Here is a 19799-nt window from a genome sequence, read left to right as displayed (position 1 = left end):
TCACTACAATGGATCTTGTCTTACCTTGCCAACCGAAGTCAATATGTGGAGGTGAAAGCAGTGGATAGCACTGGGTGTCTACGCCCTCACAGATCCTCTACTGGCACGATCGTCAGTGGAGTGCCTCAGGGGTCGGTTCTTGGTCCGGTACTGTTCCTCCTCTTTATTAACGACCTCCCATCAGTTGTTCAAAAGGGTGAAATATGTCTTTTTGCTGACGACACCTCTCTCGCTGTCTCCAGCCCAAACCGACTCGAACTAGACATGTGTGCCTTTATACAAGCCAGTTGCTTGTTGCAGTGGTTCGACGAAAATCTCCTCAAAATCAATCCAACAAAAACTCAGCTCGTTGAATTCTCAATTAGGAAAACCAAAAACAAACAAAATTTTATTTTGGACGACACTGAAACTGAAACCACTGCTCAAGTAAAATTCCTGGGTTTGTTGGACGAGAACTTGTGTTTCAAACCCCACATTGATTCTGTCTGTAGAAAGATCAGTTCAGGAATTTTTCTTCTGCGCCAACTAGCAAAATTTTCAAACAAAGATGTACTTCTTACTGCTTACTACGGTGTACTTTATCCACACATGATATATGATTCAGATACTTTTAATGACTATTTTGTTAATATTTTAAGTACCGGTAGTATAAATGTTGTTAGTGATAAGAATAAATCCCATGACAAGGCAGTAGAATTAGTAAATAATTTTGTCCTTGAAAGAAAAAAAGATTTGAATAAATATCTGGTTTGGCAAACAATTGAAGGTAAAGATGTGACTAAAGTTGTTACTAGCTTAAGTTCATCATGTAGTGAAGATTACTATGGTTTATCAAATAGAGTTCTAAAGGAAATATGTCAGGTGATAGTGACACCGTTGACTTTACTGTTTAATATGATCTTGGAACAGGGTATATATCCGCAAGCACTAAAAGTAACAAAAGTGATACCAGTCTATAAAAAGGGTGAAAAGTTGAGCCCATCTAGTTACCGACCAATATCTCTGGTTCCTATAATAAGTAAAGTTTTTGAATCCTGTATTAAGGCTCAACTTGATACATTTTTTGTGACTAATAATTTGTTTTGTGAGGAACAGTATGGTTTCATGCAAGGTAGAAATACAGTAAAAGCAGTAGAGAATGTGATAGAAACAGTGTTAGAAAACTTAGAAAATAAGCTGTTATCATCTGCCTTACTCATAGATCTTACTAAAGCTTTTGATTGCATGAATCATGAGCTACTGCTAGACAAACTGTTTCACTATGGTATCAGAGGTAAAGAACTTAATTTATTTAAATCATACTTGAGTGGTAGAGAACAAATGGTGGTACAGGGCAGTGATAAGTCTGGCTTTAGAACAATATTAATGGGTGTGCCTCAGGGATCAGTCCTTGGACCTCTTTTATTTATTATTGCTGTGAACGATTTTGCTTCAAATATTCCTTGTGCCACAGTGTTATATGCAGATGATACCACACTTCTTAACAGTAAAAAACACCTAGATGATCTAATAAGAACTGAGAACCAAGCCTTAGAAATAGCAATGGAATGGTTTCATTCTAATCTTTTAATTGTTAATGAGAAAAAGACTGAACAAATTATCTTTTCTTTGGACTTTTCTATTTATAAAGATGTGAAACCTGTTAAGTTGTTAGGTATTTATCTTGATAGTAGGTTAAGTTGGGAAACTCATGTCGAGCAGTTGTGTAGAAAACTGTCTAGAGTAATTCACCTTCTTAGAAAGTTGAAAGATTGTGTAACCAAAAACATGCTGATAACTGCCTATTATGCTTTTTTTCATTCTCACTTAAAGTATGGCATAACTTTATGGGGCAACTCGTGTAGTGCATTAGAGGCTTTTAAGTGGCAAAAAAGAGCTGTAAGAGTCATTACAAATGTTTCAGATAGGGAGTCATGTGTTCCTTTATTCAAAGAGCTTAAAATAATGACTCTTCCAAATTTGTACATATATTGCTGCCTGATGGATGTTAAGAATTCTATTTGTAAATTGTCTGTTAGAAAAGAAATACATGGCTATCAAACGAGGAAAAACTATCTTCTTAACTTAATCTCTGTACGGTTGGAAAAAACAAGAAACAGTCATGTTTATATGAAAATTTAATTATTTAATAAACTGCCAGAAAACATGTGGAATATAACTTCAAAACAGTTTGAAAATAAGATTAAAATATGGTTAAGAGAACATATTTTTTATACTGTTGATGAATTTTTAGCTTGTGACATTAGTACTTTAAGAATTTAAATTGGATAATTGTTTAGATTTTATATTAATTGTTTGTTATGTCATTCCCTGGTGTTTTTATATTTTGTTATTGTTTTTATCTATAAATTAATATTCTATTTTTCAATGTACCTTTTACTTAGAATAGGCTATTTACATACATTATATGCTTGTGACTTTGTCAATTGCACACATGTGTTTAAAGACAATAAAAATCTTTGACTTTGACTTTTATGCAGTTGCACTATGGGGAGGTGAAAGCACAAGAACCCATTTCCTTTTTCGCCTTCAAAGGAGAGCTATCAGAATAATTCACGGCCTTCCCTACAAACAAACTTGTAGAGCTGTATTTAAATCATCCGCAATTCTAACTTTTCCCTGTATTTACATTCTAGAAGTCCTCACTTTTCTGAAGTCAAATTATTCTCATTTCCACACCACAACCGCCCACTCATATCTGCTTCGCAATACTTTCAATCTGAGAATTCCAGCCCATTCAACCACATTCTTTGAAAGACATCTAAACTATAATGCCATCAAACTGTTCAATGCTCTCCCACTTCAAATCAAGTCCACATCAGATCCGGGATGCTTCAAAAGGCACTTGAGGTCATTTCTCGTGGGTAAAGGCTACTATAGTGTCCGCGCCTTTCTCGCTGACGGACAGTCCTAATGAATTTTAATTACTTTAAAAGTTAGTTAATAGTTATTTTTAGTAAATTTGACTTGGCTAATGCATTTGTAATGTTGATCTGGCTAAATAAATGAGTTATTGAGTTATTCAAATACGTAACGATGTCTAGTGGGGAAGAGAGTTCTCTTATGTGTGAAATTTCATTTTCTTTGGTACGTTTACTCAAAGTAATAAACAGCAGGTTGGAAAGAGAACCACTGTAAGACCACTCAAATACATTCATGTTCACAGTTGCAAAGCACAAAGATAAACATTCATCAGGATCTAAACTTTTCTCCAATCGATTCATCAGCACTGAAGACATTTTAATGCGCAAATCAGAATAATTTTTTAGGATGTGTGAAAGTCTGACGTTGTACTCAGGATCCTCTTGTAAAACTTTGAAAATAATATTATTATTCTTAGAAGAAATTGTTGTAGGTGGTAGGCCAGACTTTTGTAAAACACTTAAAGTTGTTTGAATATTTCGGAATATTTCTATCAAATCTTCACTGGCTTGTAGTAAGTTGTGAAAATTATTTATAGTCGTATGCTTACTCGTTTCTGTTAAAATCTTTGTTTTATTTTCATTATCAAGTATTTGTTCTAAAGTATTTATTATAGTCGTTAAAATTCCTTGAACTTCTTTCGGGTGAGCTGGCTTCACACTATTGGAAATCAAATACTTTACCTCATTTGTAAATCTGAGAATTAGATTTTTAACAGACTGTAATCCTTTGAAATTTAAATTCTCACTACCAAGTTTTGATAACATGTTGTATAAAACCAAGCCTAATATTTTCACATCCTCAATTAGAAAGATTTTGTATGACAGTAAATTCTGCTCACTTCGGCACCTGCACTATCAAAGTGAAGTTGGCTGACTCTGGTCAAACTGTCATACTACGCAATAGTCCGTAGTCCTTTAAAACTTACTAAGAAGGAATTTCCTTTAAAAGTTACCTTTTCCACAACTTTAAATTAGACACATGGTCAGACGCTAACGAAGGAAGGATTGCACGAGCCAGACCCTGTTTTAATTTTTACAAATTCAGTCTTTGTGGCTTTGTCAAGGGTGCGCTTTTTCAGTGAAAACTATGTCTGTGTAAAAAAAAAGACATCAAAATAAAAATCTTTTATGGCTATAGGGACCTATTATTACTTCAATTATAAGAGTTCAAATAGGTCCTGTAAACATTTAAAAATGTAAATAATATTATATTTTGAATAGGTTAGTTATCTAAAATGTAGACCCACATCTATTCCTGATGTAAGGACCCAACTTAAATCAACAATGCACTTACTACGCAGAATTAACAGTATGTTATGTACCTCAATAAGTAGGATTTGAGAAGGATTCAGTGTGAATGCTTCGCACGGGTCGGCTAGTTTTGATATTTTCCTATGGCAGGTATAAATGTGTCATAGCGCAAGTTATGAATGAAAGTGGATTTTGGAAAGTTAAAACCGTTACAAATACTTCAACCTTTATTCAGAGGTTTATATCTTTAAGTTTTATCACAGCGCAGTCTGAGTTGAAGAATGTGCCAAAGGAGAAACAATTTCCCCCTCCACCAACAATCACAATAGCTTTGTCTTCTTCTGAAACTATGTGACAATGGTTGATTACAAGCAGGGATCTCTCAGGTTCCATGGCCTGAAAAAAGAACTAACTTAACAGAAATATTGAAGCTGAAAATTAAAATCATTGGTTCAAATTATACTTCAGCTTGGACTAACTCTGATGCATTTTTATAGGTATTTTACAAATCAGCAAGTTACTAGAACATGGATCAAAACTGATGGTTAATTAATAGTTACGATCAGGGAAGTAGTGTTAGGGTGTAGCAGTGAAAATATCTCAGGCTATTTTCCAAAACAATTAAAAATTGCTAAGATCATACCAGTTCATAAAAAGAATTCTAAAAATGATGTTTCTAATTACCGACCAGTATCAGTTCTTCCCACAATTTCAAAAGTATATGAAAAAGCAGTTTACAACAGACTGATAGAATTTTTAAGCAGATCAGAGCAAATTGATAATGAGCAGCATGGTTTCTGGGCTGGAAGATCAACAGTTACTGCAGCAATTAGTCTCATTGAAGCCATAATAGATTCTGTTGATAAAGGCTTAAATACTGCTGGAACATTTATGGACATGTCGCAGGCCTTTGACAATGTAGATCATATGGTATTGCTAAAGAAGCTTAAGATAATGGGCATTAAGGGTGTTGCACATAAATGGTTCACTTCATATTTGGAGGATCGCTATCAATTTGTAGAACTCTCTTATTTATCAAAAAACAATTGGATACAGAAGACAAAATCAGATTTACTACAGACGTATCTAGGGGTCCCTCAGGGTTCTATTTTGGGCCCTATTTTATTTATATGCTACATTAAAAACCTCCCAAATGCATTGACTGAGTCAGCCAGTATATTAAGTATATATGCTGATGATATAAATCTTAAAACTTCGGGTAGTTCAATTACTGATATTAAAAATTCTACTGAATTGGAGCTCAAAAATATTGAACAATTCTTAACAAACAACAATTTAACACTTAATACAAACAAGACGAATTTTGTTCTCTTTCATACAAATAAGATAAAAAAAGATCAAACCCCTAAAATTAATCTAAATAATAAGCCGATCAATGAAGTGAAATCAACAAAATTTTTAGGCTTGATAATTGATGAACATCTAAATTGGAATGAACATATTACATATTTGGTTGGTAAAATTAATTCAGGCTTGTTTGTTTTGAGATCAATGGCTTATCTCTGTGATAAAGCTGTGTTAAAATTGATATACCACTCGCTTATAGAATGTCATATTGGCTACGGAATCGAAATTTATGGTGGGACAGCACAAAAAAATTTGAAAAAGGTTTTAAAACTACAAAAACAGGCCATTAGAGTTATTGAAAAATTTAAGAACAAGAAGTCGGTGAAAAAGTACTTTAAAGAAATGAAAATTTTTACAGTGTACGGTTTGTATATTTTTAAAACTATTCGGCATGTTTATAAAGATAAAAACACTGTTGAAGTACCCCATAAATACAATACAAGGTGGAAAAATCTTACTGTAAAAAGTCATCATCGTCTGAAACTTTCAAAAATGAAGCCTTCGTATATTGGAAATTTATTCATAAGAAGTTTGCCTGCCTTAATAAAAAAAGATCAAAACAAACCCAATTTTTTGAAAAAGCTAAAATCATTCTTAATTAATCTGGCTCCCTATAGTATAGATGAGTTTATAAATCAAAAATGAATTAGCTGTCCATTCTAAAATAATTGTCAAATTTATGGTTAAGCCATTTAGATTAAGTTTTATAACTAATGTTGTATGCTTTGACACTATTCATGTATATAAAATGTATAAAGTGAATAAAGATAATTTGATTTGATTTGATTTGATTTGATTTAGTGTTGTTTTCCATATATTTTTGTTGTGAAATAATAATTAAGATGATGTCTTTGCGATCACAATATAGATGCTTTCGCTGAAATAGCCAGATACAATGATAATGTCTTTGTAATCTTATCATAAAAACAAAAAACAAAAAAACAAGAACAGGAGGAAAATATTTTGGTTTTTGGTGGAGTTTAGGTTTTTGGTTGCTACAGGTATGTAAAAAAAAATATTGCAAATCATTTTGACACAATCGCAGGAATAATAATGATATATTTACGTTAGCTAGGAATATTTCAGGATTTTGCTGTGGTCACTGGAGAAAAAAAGATTTTTTTACCTATGTCAGGGATGTTCAAGATTTTGGGGGGATAATTTTTTGTTTTTTAACACTAATACCGAAACCCCAGTCTGACAGGCCCACAGGAACTTTTACAGACGCATGTTGGCAACACTGTTTACTTGGGGGATTCCATTTCCCAATAAATACCTTCCCCCCTTTTCCTCCCCTACCTGTTGATATATTCTTTGTTCATTTGCGTTGGTGCCGTGACCTTGACAGGTTGTCTATTCATAACATGCCCGTCTCAGAAGCCCAGCATTAGTGTATTTTAAAGCGCGGTCTCACAGGCCCATGGTTTTGGTTTGTGTGCTTCTAAGCTGGGTCCATTAATTTCAAATGGGGTCTTACAGACCAGGGGTTTTGGTTAGCGTCAGCCTGGGTAGCGTTTCGGTATTAGTGTTAAAGGATTATTCTAAAAATTTTGATCAGTTATTATCGAAACTCTATTTTTACCTGCAATAACCGCTGTAACATCATAAACCTATCATCATTAGCAATCTATAGGCGAGCATGTTTCTTTAAAACCTTTTTTCTCAGCTCCTGTGCATCACAGGGAAAATCTACACATACTGTTAGAAAGATATTTTCCTGTGTGCAGAATCTCTTTATAAATTAAAATAGACTCAAAAATAAGCACAAAAAATGAATTTTAAAATTTAAAAAAATTACCATGCGTCTTATGGGTTGCCATGCTGGTGACAAAATAACAACAAAATATAGAAATAAAAAAAAATTAAGAAATTCCAATCACATGTTGCTATACAGCATGGGGTGAAAATAGAGAAGTCTGTACGTTACATATTTTTGGTAGAGTTTTTGACCACTGGACGATCTCTAGTTAAGCACTATAAGATTTTCTCATAGATCAGTAAAACTTCCATCAGCTGTGAATCCTGCACATTATCTATAAGTACACTTTACATATCCCTGCACTTTTGTCTAATACTAACAGTAGCAGGAAATTTCATCTGACCAAATTTTAAGTCTACATTTGTTACTGTCCAATGTACTCAATCCTACCGGTAGCTGGTAGTGAAGTATTGCGCCAGTGTGAAGATCCAACACTGACACCGGAGGTTGACCACTGTCCCAGTAACTAACACCTCCAACCAACACTAGCGAGTGATCGTGAACACTGGCCGAGTGACCGAACCTGAGAACAAAACGAAAACATGCCCTAGATTTGGAATTAACTCAACATCAAGCTACCTTAAGTGGCTGACTAAGTTTTACACTCTGCAAAAATGCCAAAAACTGACCACTCTAAAATTATTGTTACACTTTTATTTTAGCTTCAACGGTTTTATACATATCTGCAGTAAATTTAAGTAAAATGGTATAAATTGATGGGTCGGTTTTTCAAGTCGGTTGGTGGTTTTGCCAGATTTTAGCGAAAAACCAAAAACCGACTGATGGAAACTGTTGGTTTTTGTTTATTGGTTGTTGCACAAAATGTTTGGTGACACGGTTGCAACTTCTTTGCGATTGCAGAGAATTTAGGTACAAAATTATTTATTTCTCATTTCTTCCAATTAAGCTAAAACCGCCTGCAGTGTTAGAGACTATTTTTGATGCTTTGTAAAGAGTATTTTTACTTTTAATCGATAAACCAATAAAAAAAAAACATAACTAAAATGAGTTTACATAACTAACTAAAAAGTCTACTTATTAAAATGTGCTCCAGTTTAAAGTAATGTTACTTTATAGAAGGTTAAGAATTAAGTATACTTTCTTGATATAGATCACTAAACTATGTGAATTACCATTACTGGATTCATCTGAATTGAAAGAATTCTAACTTGTATTGATCATAATAAATATTGATTGTTTTAATGGTTTATAGAGAACACTAAAGAGTTTAAAATCTTGTAATAACCGAGTAAAAAAATCAAACAAAATAAGATAGCTGGTTGAATATTGTAAACTTGAATGTTTCAATGTTACCTTGCTATGTTGCCACCTGTCACTTCCAGCTGTCGCCACTGCATTGCGTTGATATCCAGACACCAAGCGTCAGACAACGGACCTCTGACAGACATTCCACCGTACACCCACATCTCACAGTGTCTACAAGGTGGAACAGATGTATACATTAAGAGAGTATGTATCCCTATAGAGTATGGCATGCCTAGGAAAAAGTCAGAAACTTTTTGATGGTTTGAAACTGGACACAGAAGTCGTTTGGATCATTGGACTAAAGGCTTTAAGTAAATGGTCCTGCCTTAAGCACTGGTCGATAAAACAATTTGATTCCGTTCTAGAACAACGGTTAATAGAAAATGTGTTTTATTCCATAGACAATTTACTGGCCTGTAATATTAGTTCTCTCGGTTTTTAGATCAATACTGTGATTTATTGAGCGGAGCGAGCGAAGCTCTTTGGGATCAACTTCATTTTATGTTTTTGTTGTTGACCATTTCATGTATATTGTTAATCTTATATAAGTTACTAAAAAACTTTTGCAAAACTTATGACAGCTAGCCTGACCATACTACTGCCACTACTGGGCGAAATTACACGCTGTTGGTACCAAATGAAAGATGTTTTCCTCTAGATGTTCAGAATCAATTTATAAATTAAAATAGGCCCAAAAATAAGCACAAAAAATTAATTTGAAATTAAAAAAAAATTAACATGGACCTTATGGGTTGCCATGTTGGTGACAAAATAACCACAAAATATAAACAGAAAATCAAAACAAATGGAAGAAATTCCAATCACATGGTTTATTTACAGTGACAGCGTAGGGTGAAAATAGAGAAGTTTGCACATACATAATTTTTGTTGAGTTTTTGACCACCAGGGCGAGCTCTTGTAATTACTATTAACTTAGAGTTTAATTCTATTTTAATAGCTTTGTAGCTTCACTTGGTGCATTTTTGCTTAAGAAAATCAGTATCGACAATGACTACTGTAGTAATGACAAATTAAGATATTGCATTTTGAAACAAATCTACCAAGAACCAAGGCGAGCACTCTGTGCAGTTTTGTTGCCAATTATTGGAGGATTGTTTTCAGTTAGCAACAAAAAAGTGTCCTCGTAGTTTAGGTATCCTAGATTAAGATTAGGTTATACTGGATAAGAATAACAAAAAACTATGTACCAAAATTGGTTCAAATTCACAATTCAAATGTCAGCATACTGAGCACTCTTTCATCTATATGTGATTATAATCAACAAGAGAACTTCTGCTGTTATGTTAGGTTAGGTTAATAAACTTTGATGATGATAACAATGGATAAATTGTTGTAGGCTATTGTAAGTAAAATACAATAAAATTAATTAATCAACTACAAAAAATATCTAGAATACCTTACACATGCTGTATGGGAAAATCTTGGACAAGGCTTTTTGGATGAAAATTCATCAACATCAATGATTTTTCTGTCCTCTACATTTGGATGTAGTAACACCATCCAAGTATCATTCAGCAACTGAAAATAATGTTACAGTGATAACTTAACTTCCATTATATCCTAGAAAAACCTCACAAGTAAATTGAACTAAGAGCTTATTAATCTATTAACTAAGCATGTTTTATGTGATATTCTAGGCACGCTTCAGCAAGGAGAACCTAAAGTCTATGAGGTAGCTGGTTTTTTTGGATGTCATGTTATTTTTGTTGTCCTAGGATGCTAGGTGCCCGAATTGTTTTTCACATTACTTCAAACTCAACCTAGGGGTTGCGGCATTATCACTTAGATAAAATCCATTGATGATTTGGCGGGATATGAACCCAGGACCTCTTGGACCGAAGTCCCGCGCTCTAACCACTATAGGCCTACCAGCTCGCTCCCCCAGACATAATGTAGTAGTTTGTGTAAGGTTATTTAATACTTTCAAAAAGGGTTTTCATTTAATTAGCTTGTTACAAGATCAATCTAAACAACATAGCCTAACCTAAACTCTAGCTTAAACATGTTTTTGCTTGTTAGAGATATTCAATACTAGCTGTAACCCGCGGGCTTTGCCCCGTTTAACTTCTTAATTTTCAAGATGATCTCGTTCGCATGGCTCAATCACGTCCTGGTTGAAGTTTGTTCGCTACGCTCACTCACCTTTAGGTTGATAAATAAAATAATGAGGTGTTTGTTTTTAAAGTTGTTAGTTTGTGATTTTTTTCAAAAAAAATTATTGATAAATTGCTACCTCATTCAAATATACATATAGCCTAGCATATCTTGAACTATGGTCTCCTATAGAGCTGGAGTGCAATAAAATCAAAATTAGCAGAGCCATAAAAACCGTTATGATATGATCTTCTAATATTAGATTAATGAGAACACCAGAGCAAAAAATAAAATAACTTAAGTTATTAGAGAACCAAAGACATCAGATAACAGTCTGAATGTGTCTGAACAATTTTAACTACAAATTATTGCCATAGCTCAAGATTTTGCTTTATATACATATAAAAACTTTACCTAACCTGTAGGTCACTCGTCCTTCCACCGAACACGAGGAATGTTTCAACTGCTTCCCTCTCAACTACCACTGCTGAATGTCTCCATCTTGCGAGACGATTACAGCTGTTCAATAGCAGCGTGCTCTTCACACTTCCGTCCGGCTGAAATGTCACTAACTGAGGACACGAAAACACACAATTCGCTGGCGAAGTCCTTCCTCCGTACACAATGAAGCTTCCGTTAGACAACAAAGTCCAGGTTGAGTACATTGTGGCAAACTCAGCGACTTCTACGTCTCTTGAAACAATCATTTGCGATTCCTCCTGTTTCAACCAAACTATATCCTTCATCCTTCCGTGAGTGCCATCTTTCCTCAGGCCAAACCCTCCAATTAGAACGTAATGGCCGTTGAGTTTAACGAGATTATGGCCGTATCGACATGCTCTTTTTGCTTTTACTAATGTCCAGGTGAGATTATTCATCTGATGTTTTACTGCAACAAACAGAAGAAAAAATTGGAATTCTGTTAATATATGAAATCAATAGGCCTATTTTAGTGAATTTCTACAGGGAAGTAGCTGTTACCGTATGGCACAGTAAGACCTAGACCCTGGACAGATTTACTATTTCATATTGATGTCCCCAGAGGCCAAAAACACTATTTGTTGAAATTTTTCATACTGTATGTATAGATTTATATGTCTGTAAACAAACACAATAACTAGTGTAATTTAGGTCTGAATTTGATGAAATTTGGCATGAACTTGTAGGGCTGGATTCACTTGAATGAGTTTTCAAACCAGCAAGAACGGTCATGGGAACAGGTGTGATGGGAGTTTTAAAATGTTTCAATGATTGTTTTTTTATCTTTAAAACATAAAAGTATTCTCTTCATTAAAACCATCAAGTAGAGCAAAGAAAAAAAAAACTTTGCACTTTTGTAGGATAAAAAAATTCCAAAAAACTTTACATTTACAATTTTCATGTTATTCTTATTATGTCTATAATATAGAGAAGAAGTAAAAAGTTGTTGTTTGCTTGTTTGTTAACATATTTTTGTAAAATTTTGCAGATTTATTTCTTCATACTGTACTATTAACATTTGATCAAAAAACACTTTTATTTTCTGTAGCAGCAAACCCAAGTACTCGTTAATCTAAAATTCTAATAGGGAATAAATCTGACAATTTTAAGAAAATAGTTTAGTAAAAATCCAATCAGGCAAATGGGAATTTGCTCAAGAATCAAGAATCAATCAATAATCAAGAATTTATTTGCCATTAGATAACACAGTTACAATAGGCTTCGTCAACATATAATTTTTGTATAGAAAGTCAAAGTGCTGTTGGTAGGTTTCCTGCGACGGGGTCTTTATGTGGTGACCTCAGCCAGAAAGGCCAGAGTTAAATTGTGTCTCTAGGCCCTCCTACTTGTAGTTAAAATCGTGCTACACGAAAAAGTCATGAACAAATCTTATTTTCAATGCACAAAATTACAGTCAGTTGTGATGTCTTTTTACAAGCTCTGGACAACTATTGTTTCCATCTTTATCTACACCTCTGTATTGTCTATGTCTCTAGGTGCTATTATTTTTTCACCACACTGAGATGTTTTTAGCTGTTTTACATACGTTAATTGGTGGCTGAAAGTTACGTTTTGCTGGCCATGTCAGCTGTCATCGTCATTTGGGGACCGAGCAGGTTTTTACATCCCTAGGGCCGCAAAATCAACTGTCCGCTTATAACTTTCTTAAAACATTAATGCATATTAAATACACAATCAGTATCCATAGCACTGCAATAGAATTGTTTTATTGTCACCGTTGCCTAGCAACTATTTATTATTATTTTAGCCGATTACTCAATTTTTTTCTTCACATAATATTTAACACATAAACTTCACATAACAGTTGTAGTTGTGTTGACTATCAGTATGCATTATTATTGTGGTGAATAGTGGTAATAGGTTATAAAGTGGTGAAAAATAGCGTTCGTACCACGGACTGAAATGGTTTCGCAGCTCTTGATCGTTTTAAGTTCTCGACTTCGGCCCTAGGTACGAAATATACTATTAAAATCACAATCCTAGCCTTGAGCTACGCTTTAAACAAACAATATTATATATTATAGTAAAAACAATCGTCTATATTACCTCTGTTTAAAGATATTTTACTGCAGATCTTAGACCAGTTGGAAAGAGATCCTTTTGAAGCAATCACAACAGTATAATGCATACACTTGAGGTAAAATTCTTCCCACTCGTCGAACGGTTCTAAAGATAGAACTCTTGATCGTTCCTGTTCAGGTATTAAACTCTTGTAGGCCTCCAATGCAGTCAAGCAGGTACAGTGGTCCCAGTTCTAAGAAAAATTAAAAAAATTTAGCCAACTCAGTGTAAAATAAAAAGTATAATACTGTAGGCTCTCGCATATGCATGTATGTGTCTACTGGAATAAAACATTGATTCTTGATTCTTGATGATTGGTAGACAATAAAAGTTGATGGTTGGGCTATGCTAGCCTGAAATTCTAAGAGGTTAGTATTAGAAAAGGCTCGAGTTTGTCTGTTTTCAGCTCAGCACTTAAGTCATGATTGAGATCATGTCAACAAATTTTAATTTCATGAGTATACTAGAATGTAAAAGTGGGACTTAAAATTTAAAAAAAAACCATTGAAAAACGGATGAATTCATGAGACCATTTTTAGTCTTCAAACTAAGATACCCTAAGGTAGTGTTGAGCCACTGACATTCCTAGTGTACCGTTCTGTCTGCAGCTCTAGGGTGGGGTACTGCTCCACCGACATGAGTGGACTCTGGAGTGAGGTAAAGTGGCGTAACATGACTCGGCCAAATCCATCGTCAGGGTGGAGCTGCTCGTAGGTGATAAACGTTGCATTCTTCAGGCTGCTAGCAAACCTGATCAGATCTGTAGACCTAGGAGAGACGTTTCGATTTTACAATAACTTAAGAGAGCTTCAAGACATTCCGTTACATTTTAAGATTGTCACCAGTTAATTGATGTGTAATAGAAAAGTAATTTAAGTGAGGCAATGATAGATTGCGCTGATGTAAACTACGGATTTCTGTCAAATATTCAGGCTTTAAAACCAAGGTAAACTTGGACAATTGACAACTTGTTGTAAGATGTAGCATCTTTTATGTCAGGTCAACTATCTCAGTCAAGTCAAGGTAGATAATATTTTTCCTACAGTAACCTGACAGAGTGGCCTTGCGCTGATTATAGCACACAAAGTAGTTAATTGCTGCATTTACTTACTTTTGCTGCACTACAGTATTCCAACCAAACAACACAAAACAATGTGCTTTTATTAGGCATGTAAAACGTGTAAGCTAGGAAATAAGTTGGCAACAATTAAAGATACTACGACTACGATCAGCTGGTGCAGCGTATTTTGTTCAACGCTTGGATTTATCCTAACCTAAAAACGTCTTGTATAGTGTTTGAAAGAAAAAAATATAGTAAAAAAAGAAAAACATAATGTGTAACGCGAGTGCAAAGTGACGTTGCTGCACTCAAGAAACTTTCCACACTCGCTTGCGACTCGTGCGTAAACATTTCTCTCATGTGCAGCAAAGTGCTACTTCGCACACTAGTTACACAAATAACTATTTAGACGCTAGGACAATCTTTAACGGGCTCACAGCTAATTAGGTTTTTTAATAAACAAATTTTGAGCAGCTGGTCCATGGTATATCTACTTCAGTAGGCTCATCCAAAAGTCAATGGTATGTATAAGGTTAGGTGTTATGAAGAGAAGAGAATTGATTGAAATTAGTTTAAAAATTAAAGTAGAGGAAGTAAGACAAAATGGTTTGGACATGTGAAAAGAATGCAAGGAATAACACGACTGATGACGAAAGAAGAACTGTGAAGAGGTACTACTATGCAGCATCATTTTACAATTGTGTTGGCAAATCTGCTAATTATCAAACAACAGTAGTCAAGTTGAAACCGTTTTATTCAGGATGATATTCTGACGTGAAATAAGTGATTGGTTTTAGTAAATATGAATGTTACAGCTCTTTAACTAAGCCCTAAAGATGACATTCGGACTGCTCGTGTAAACACAGCTTAACCGTGAACCCTTATTCAGCCACACAGATTTTCTTCTAAAGTATTCTAAAAGGTGTTATTAACCAAGACAAAACATGAAGGCCTACAAAAAACTTACTTTTCTTCTTCCAAATATGTGATGGCACACTCAGAGAGAAACAATGTGGGAACCTCAGGGTCAAAACTGTACTTTTGAAGCATGTCTGACAACGCTTCCACAACCCGCAAGTCTACAGCTAGCAGCTTGTAATCCTTACTGGATAAACCATCAATGTTCACTGCAAAAGATCACATACTTTTCAAACTTATAACAATTTTTTTTACTTGGCTTCTATTTTAAACTCATAATTGAGGTCGGTAGGCTACTCTAGTGTACATTTCATCACATTTGTTTGCTTTATTCTCAAAGGATTTAATTTCTGAACATACTAACACTATTCACTAATAGGTTCTGCATTGTTATCCTTATACCAGCACCCTTCAATTAATTTAAAGTGTGCAACAATTTGGATATCCAAAACATGATGATAGAGCAGAATTTGTAAAACACACCAATATTCTATGAAATAATAAGTGCAGTAGAACTCCAATCATCAAAATCAATCGGGTCCGCACCACGTTCGGATGATCAAAGGATGCACTGTAATCTCTTTTTGGCTTAAAATACCTACTTTGTATGGTCGCCATTTCATTAAAAAGTATTAAAGTACAGTATTAACATACTAACACTATTCACAGTTTATAATTGTTCTGTATTGTTTTTCTTATACCAGCACCCTTCAATTTATACAAAGTGTATCCTACAAACAATTGGATATCCAAAACATGGATACCAAGTACATTACTGTGGATACCATGGATATCAAAGTTTAAATAGGCTACACAACACATCCCAAATGTAGAATGCATCTGTAATATTTTTGCAATTGAAAAATTCACGCTTTCCCGATGATTGAGGAGGATGTTGATTTTCTGTGACTGCAAAAGACGATGGTGATCTCTACAAGAACGCTGCGATGTTCAAGATTTTGTTGCAATCACAGAAGATGACGATGTCTATAAGGCTGTGCAAGAAATTCAGGATTTTGCCGCGATCACAGCTTCTGTCTTCTTTACTAACTATTTTTATTCCTGTAGTTTTAGGTTTTTAAAAGTTCTTCTATAAGTGATTTGGGAAGTTGCAGTTTGGATAGCTGTGGTTCTACTATAGAACTTAATACGTACGTTACTTCCGTTACTTGAAACATGAAATCATTTTCTGAGGCGACACTCACAATTTCTTTTTCTTTTTTGCTTTGTATGGTATCACAATTCAAGACCTTAACAAAACTATCTATCATTTTGAAATGTTTTTTTACCTGTGAATTCCTTGATAATACTGCTAAGTTTGTCCGATCCTTTGATACATTTGATTTTCCGTTCAACAACTCTTGGAAGATCAAACTCATAATATCTGACATCTCTGTTTGGATATTTCTTCTTCAGTTTGAAATATAACGTATCAAAACCAGCACCAAGGGAGATAATCTGCAAATAATTAGATATTTGAATAGCTTTAGTAGTGTATTACAAATCTATACATGACTTTCTTACTGGAAGACTTTTAATTTAGCCTATATAATAATAAGTATTGATTGGGGCAATTATCACCAATAATGCTCATATTTGAACAATCAAGATTTTTTTTACTAAACGTCAACTTTTGGTGGTGGTCATAATCACCCCATCCTGGTCAAAAACAAACGTAAGCGGGTTTATAGTTAATCAGTATACAGGGTTAGTAAAAAGTGTGGAGACCCCCTGTTATTTTTTTAACGGCCCATACTAGAAAAACTAAACTCGGCACACCTTTATGGCATGTTATGAAGTACTTTTTGGGCATAACCGTCACTTGGTGTACATCCCCAAAATAGGGGATTTTGGGGGAAACTAAAAAATTCAAATACAAAGACCTATCGAGTGACCCCTCATTTTGAAGGTCTAGGTAAAATAAAACCAAAAACGCAAACTAGAGGTCTTTATCTCAATCCAGTAAAAAATGGCAGCCAATTGAAATTCTCAGAAGTTGAATTTAACTTGCAGCTTTCCAAGTCTGGAGACCCCCTGTAAATTTTTTAGCGGCTCACACTAGGAAAACTAAACTCTACACACCTTTTTGGCATGTTATGAAGTACTTTTTAAGCCTAATAGCCACTTGCTTACCAAACCCAAAATGGGGGATTTTGGGGGAAACTCAAAAGTTTTTAATGATAAGCCCCATCAAGTGACCCCTCATTTTGAAGGTCCTGGTAAAAGAAAACTAACAACGCAAACTAGAGGTTTCTATCTCAATTCAGTAAAAAATGGAAGGTGATTGAAATCTTTAAAATCGGAAATAACTTGCAATTTTATATTGAACTGGCTGCCATATTTTACTGTGTTAAGATAGAGACCTATAATTTGTGTTGTTAGTTTTCTTTTATTATGACCTTCAAAATGAGGGGTCACTCAATGGGGCTTATCATTAAAAAATTTTGAGTTTCCCCCAAAATCCCCCATTTTGGGTTTGGGAACTTATGAGAATTTCAATCGGCTGCCATTTTGTACTGAACTGAGATAGAGACCTCTAGTTTGCGTTGTTGGTTTTCTTTTACCAGGACCTTCAAAATGAGGGGTCACTCGATGGGTCTTTGTATTTGAAATTTTTTAGTTTTCCCCAAAATCCCCCATTTTAGGGATGAACACCAAGTGGCGGTTATGCCCAAAAAGTACTTCATAACATGCCATAATGGTGTGCCGAGTTTAGTTTTTCTAGTATGGGCCGTTAAAAAAATAACAGGGGGTCTCCACACTTTATACTAACCCTGTATATAAGTAGAAAAATGGAAAATCTTATAAATATGTGAGACTTTAGGCCTATAGGCTGTAATTTTCACAAGTTAATTTTCTCGTGTAATTGAAAAAGTTGTTGGGCTTCCAGCTCCTTGATTCTCTGAACTCACTTTTCCACTAATATGCAGCTGTATTACTGATTTCGTGATCCCATATTTTGCTGTAGCTATACGCTGGCTCAGTTTCCTCTCTTTAAGCAAATTACCTACAGCTCCCTGCAGGTCCTGTAAGGAGTAAGTAACAGAAGGCTTATTTTTTTTTATGTTCTTGGCATGTTTTTTTAATGATTTCAAATTACTTTCTTGTAACAGGAAAGCACAAATAATTGATTTTCAGTTCATATTAAATGTGGGCATAACTACCCCATTTTTGAAAATAAATGGGGTAAATACGTAAATATGACCATATACCGTACTTTTATATACAATTTTTTTTATGGATATGGAAAATGATTATCAAAAGTAGAAAAAAAACTTCATGGGATTATTATATAAATAAATTCCTTCAAGCCTTCCTTATTTGACAGGGTAGTCACAGGGTTTATTTGATTAAGTAGCTACATCTTTTTTTATGATTTTGTCTGAGCTTAATTCAAACTAGACTATTTAATAAGTTATGAGTTAGCAATGCTAACTGCTATGTCGTACTTGCTTAGGAGAGCTTTCAGATTCCATGTATTCTTCTATCAATGTGTTTATGATTGCTGCTCTTACAGAATACCCCAGATGAATCAGGGGTGCTCTTCTAGGACATTTGCTCACAAAATGCTGCAAAAACTCATCACTAAAATAGCCTCTTTGTGTGGCCGAGAATTTTGACAGGCAGCTGGAGTCATTGGTCCCCTCAACCTGCAAAAAACAAGTTTCAGCATTGTTTTAAAACTATTACAAATGGTGGTAGAGAGTTAGGATTCAGACTTTGTTGTTAGAGCGACAGCAACAGAGTGGTAACAAATTTTATCCTCAGTGGGACCAGTGTACACAAATTGTTGAGCGGGGTTAGTTTTTTAGTAGGCTAAATTGCCTCTTAATAAAATCCCTCTAACATTGAAATTCAGATCAAATGACAAAAATGGGAGCAAAAAAACATTTTTTATACATTAAATGCAGTACCCTTTACTCTTGGCTACCCTTACATTGGCCGTATCAGGCATGAATACAAATAAACATGTCTAGAAACACATTCAAATTTAACTAACATTTTGTGTTGCGCTTTTCATGCAAATTTCATTAAATAAATGAATTGTTTTAACAAAGTAATTTAAGTTATCTAGGCTAGGCTTGAATGATTTACTAGGTGCCATGGATGGATTTAAATTTGAAAGGTTTTTGCTTCTGGGGGTCCTCCCTAAAATTAAAATTACAGTAAGTTAGGCCTAATAAGTCTGGTCTACATGGGGAAATTCGGAACAGAGTACTGAGTCAATTGGGTTTGAGACCTTAGCTAAAACCACATTCGATAAAATAATAAATAGCCTAATTTTAGGCAAAACTTTGATATTTCCACTTAATCGGTTTATCGAAAAATAAAATTATCCATTACGTTTTGTAACTCAAACAATAGGCTGGGTACCCTGATAATTACCTAAACAAAACCAATCAACATAGTAAAAATATAAACCAAAATTAAGTTAGCCTTAACATATTCTCATTTTACTGCAAACATGATACGGACTGAGTCGGATATCAAAGTTTTGCCAATAAATTAGCTATAGATCATTAGTTATGAAACATACCTGAAGACTCATTTTAAATTTAATTAAAAACGAGTTATC

At 34.4% G+C, this 19799-nt stretch overlaps 1 protein-coding gene across 1 annotated transcript; it reads right to left on the bottom strand.

Annotated features, from left to right (window-relative positions):
- Positions 1-4406: 4406 nt before the first annotated feature.
- LOC129005870 (tRNA wybutosine-synthesizing protein 4-like) lies at positions 4407-19772 on the bottom strand. Its single transcript, XM_054434898.1, has 11 exons — positions 19761-19772; positions 18673-18873; positions 16513-16681; positions 15273-15432; positions 13827-14013; positions 13231-13438; positions 11103-11572; positions 9986-10107; positions 8617-8739; positions 7693-7825; positions 4407-4571 (listed from the first exon to the last, which is right to left on the bottom strand). The coding sequence occupies exons 1-11, from the start codon at positions 19770-19772 to the stop codon at positions 4407-4409; spliced, it is 1950 nt and encodes a 649-aa protein (XP_054290873.1).
- Positions 19773-19799: the final 27 nt, after the last annotated feature.

Source organism: Macrosteles quadrilineatus, unplaced genomic scaffold (genome assembly GCF_028750875.1).
Source record: "Macrosteles quadrilineatus isolate MER2022 unplaced genomic scaffold, UCM_ALF_1.0 Scaffold_39__1_contigs__length_1060358, whole genome shotgun sequence".
NCBI lineage: Eukaryota > Metazoa > Arthropoda > Insecta > Hemiptera > Cicadellidae > Macrosteles > Macrosteles quadrilineatus.
Note: the sequence above shows the minus strand (reverse complement) of the source record. Positions and strands in the feature narration are given on the sequence as shown.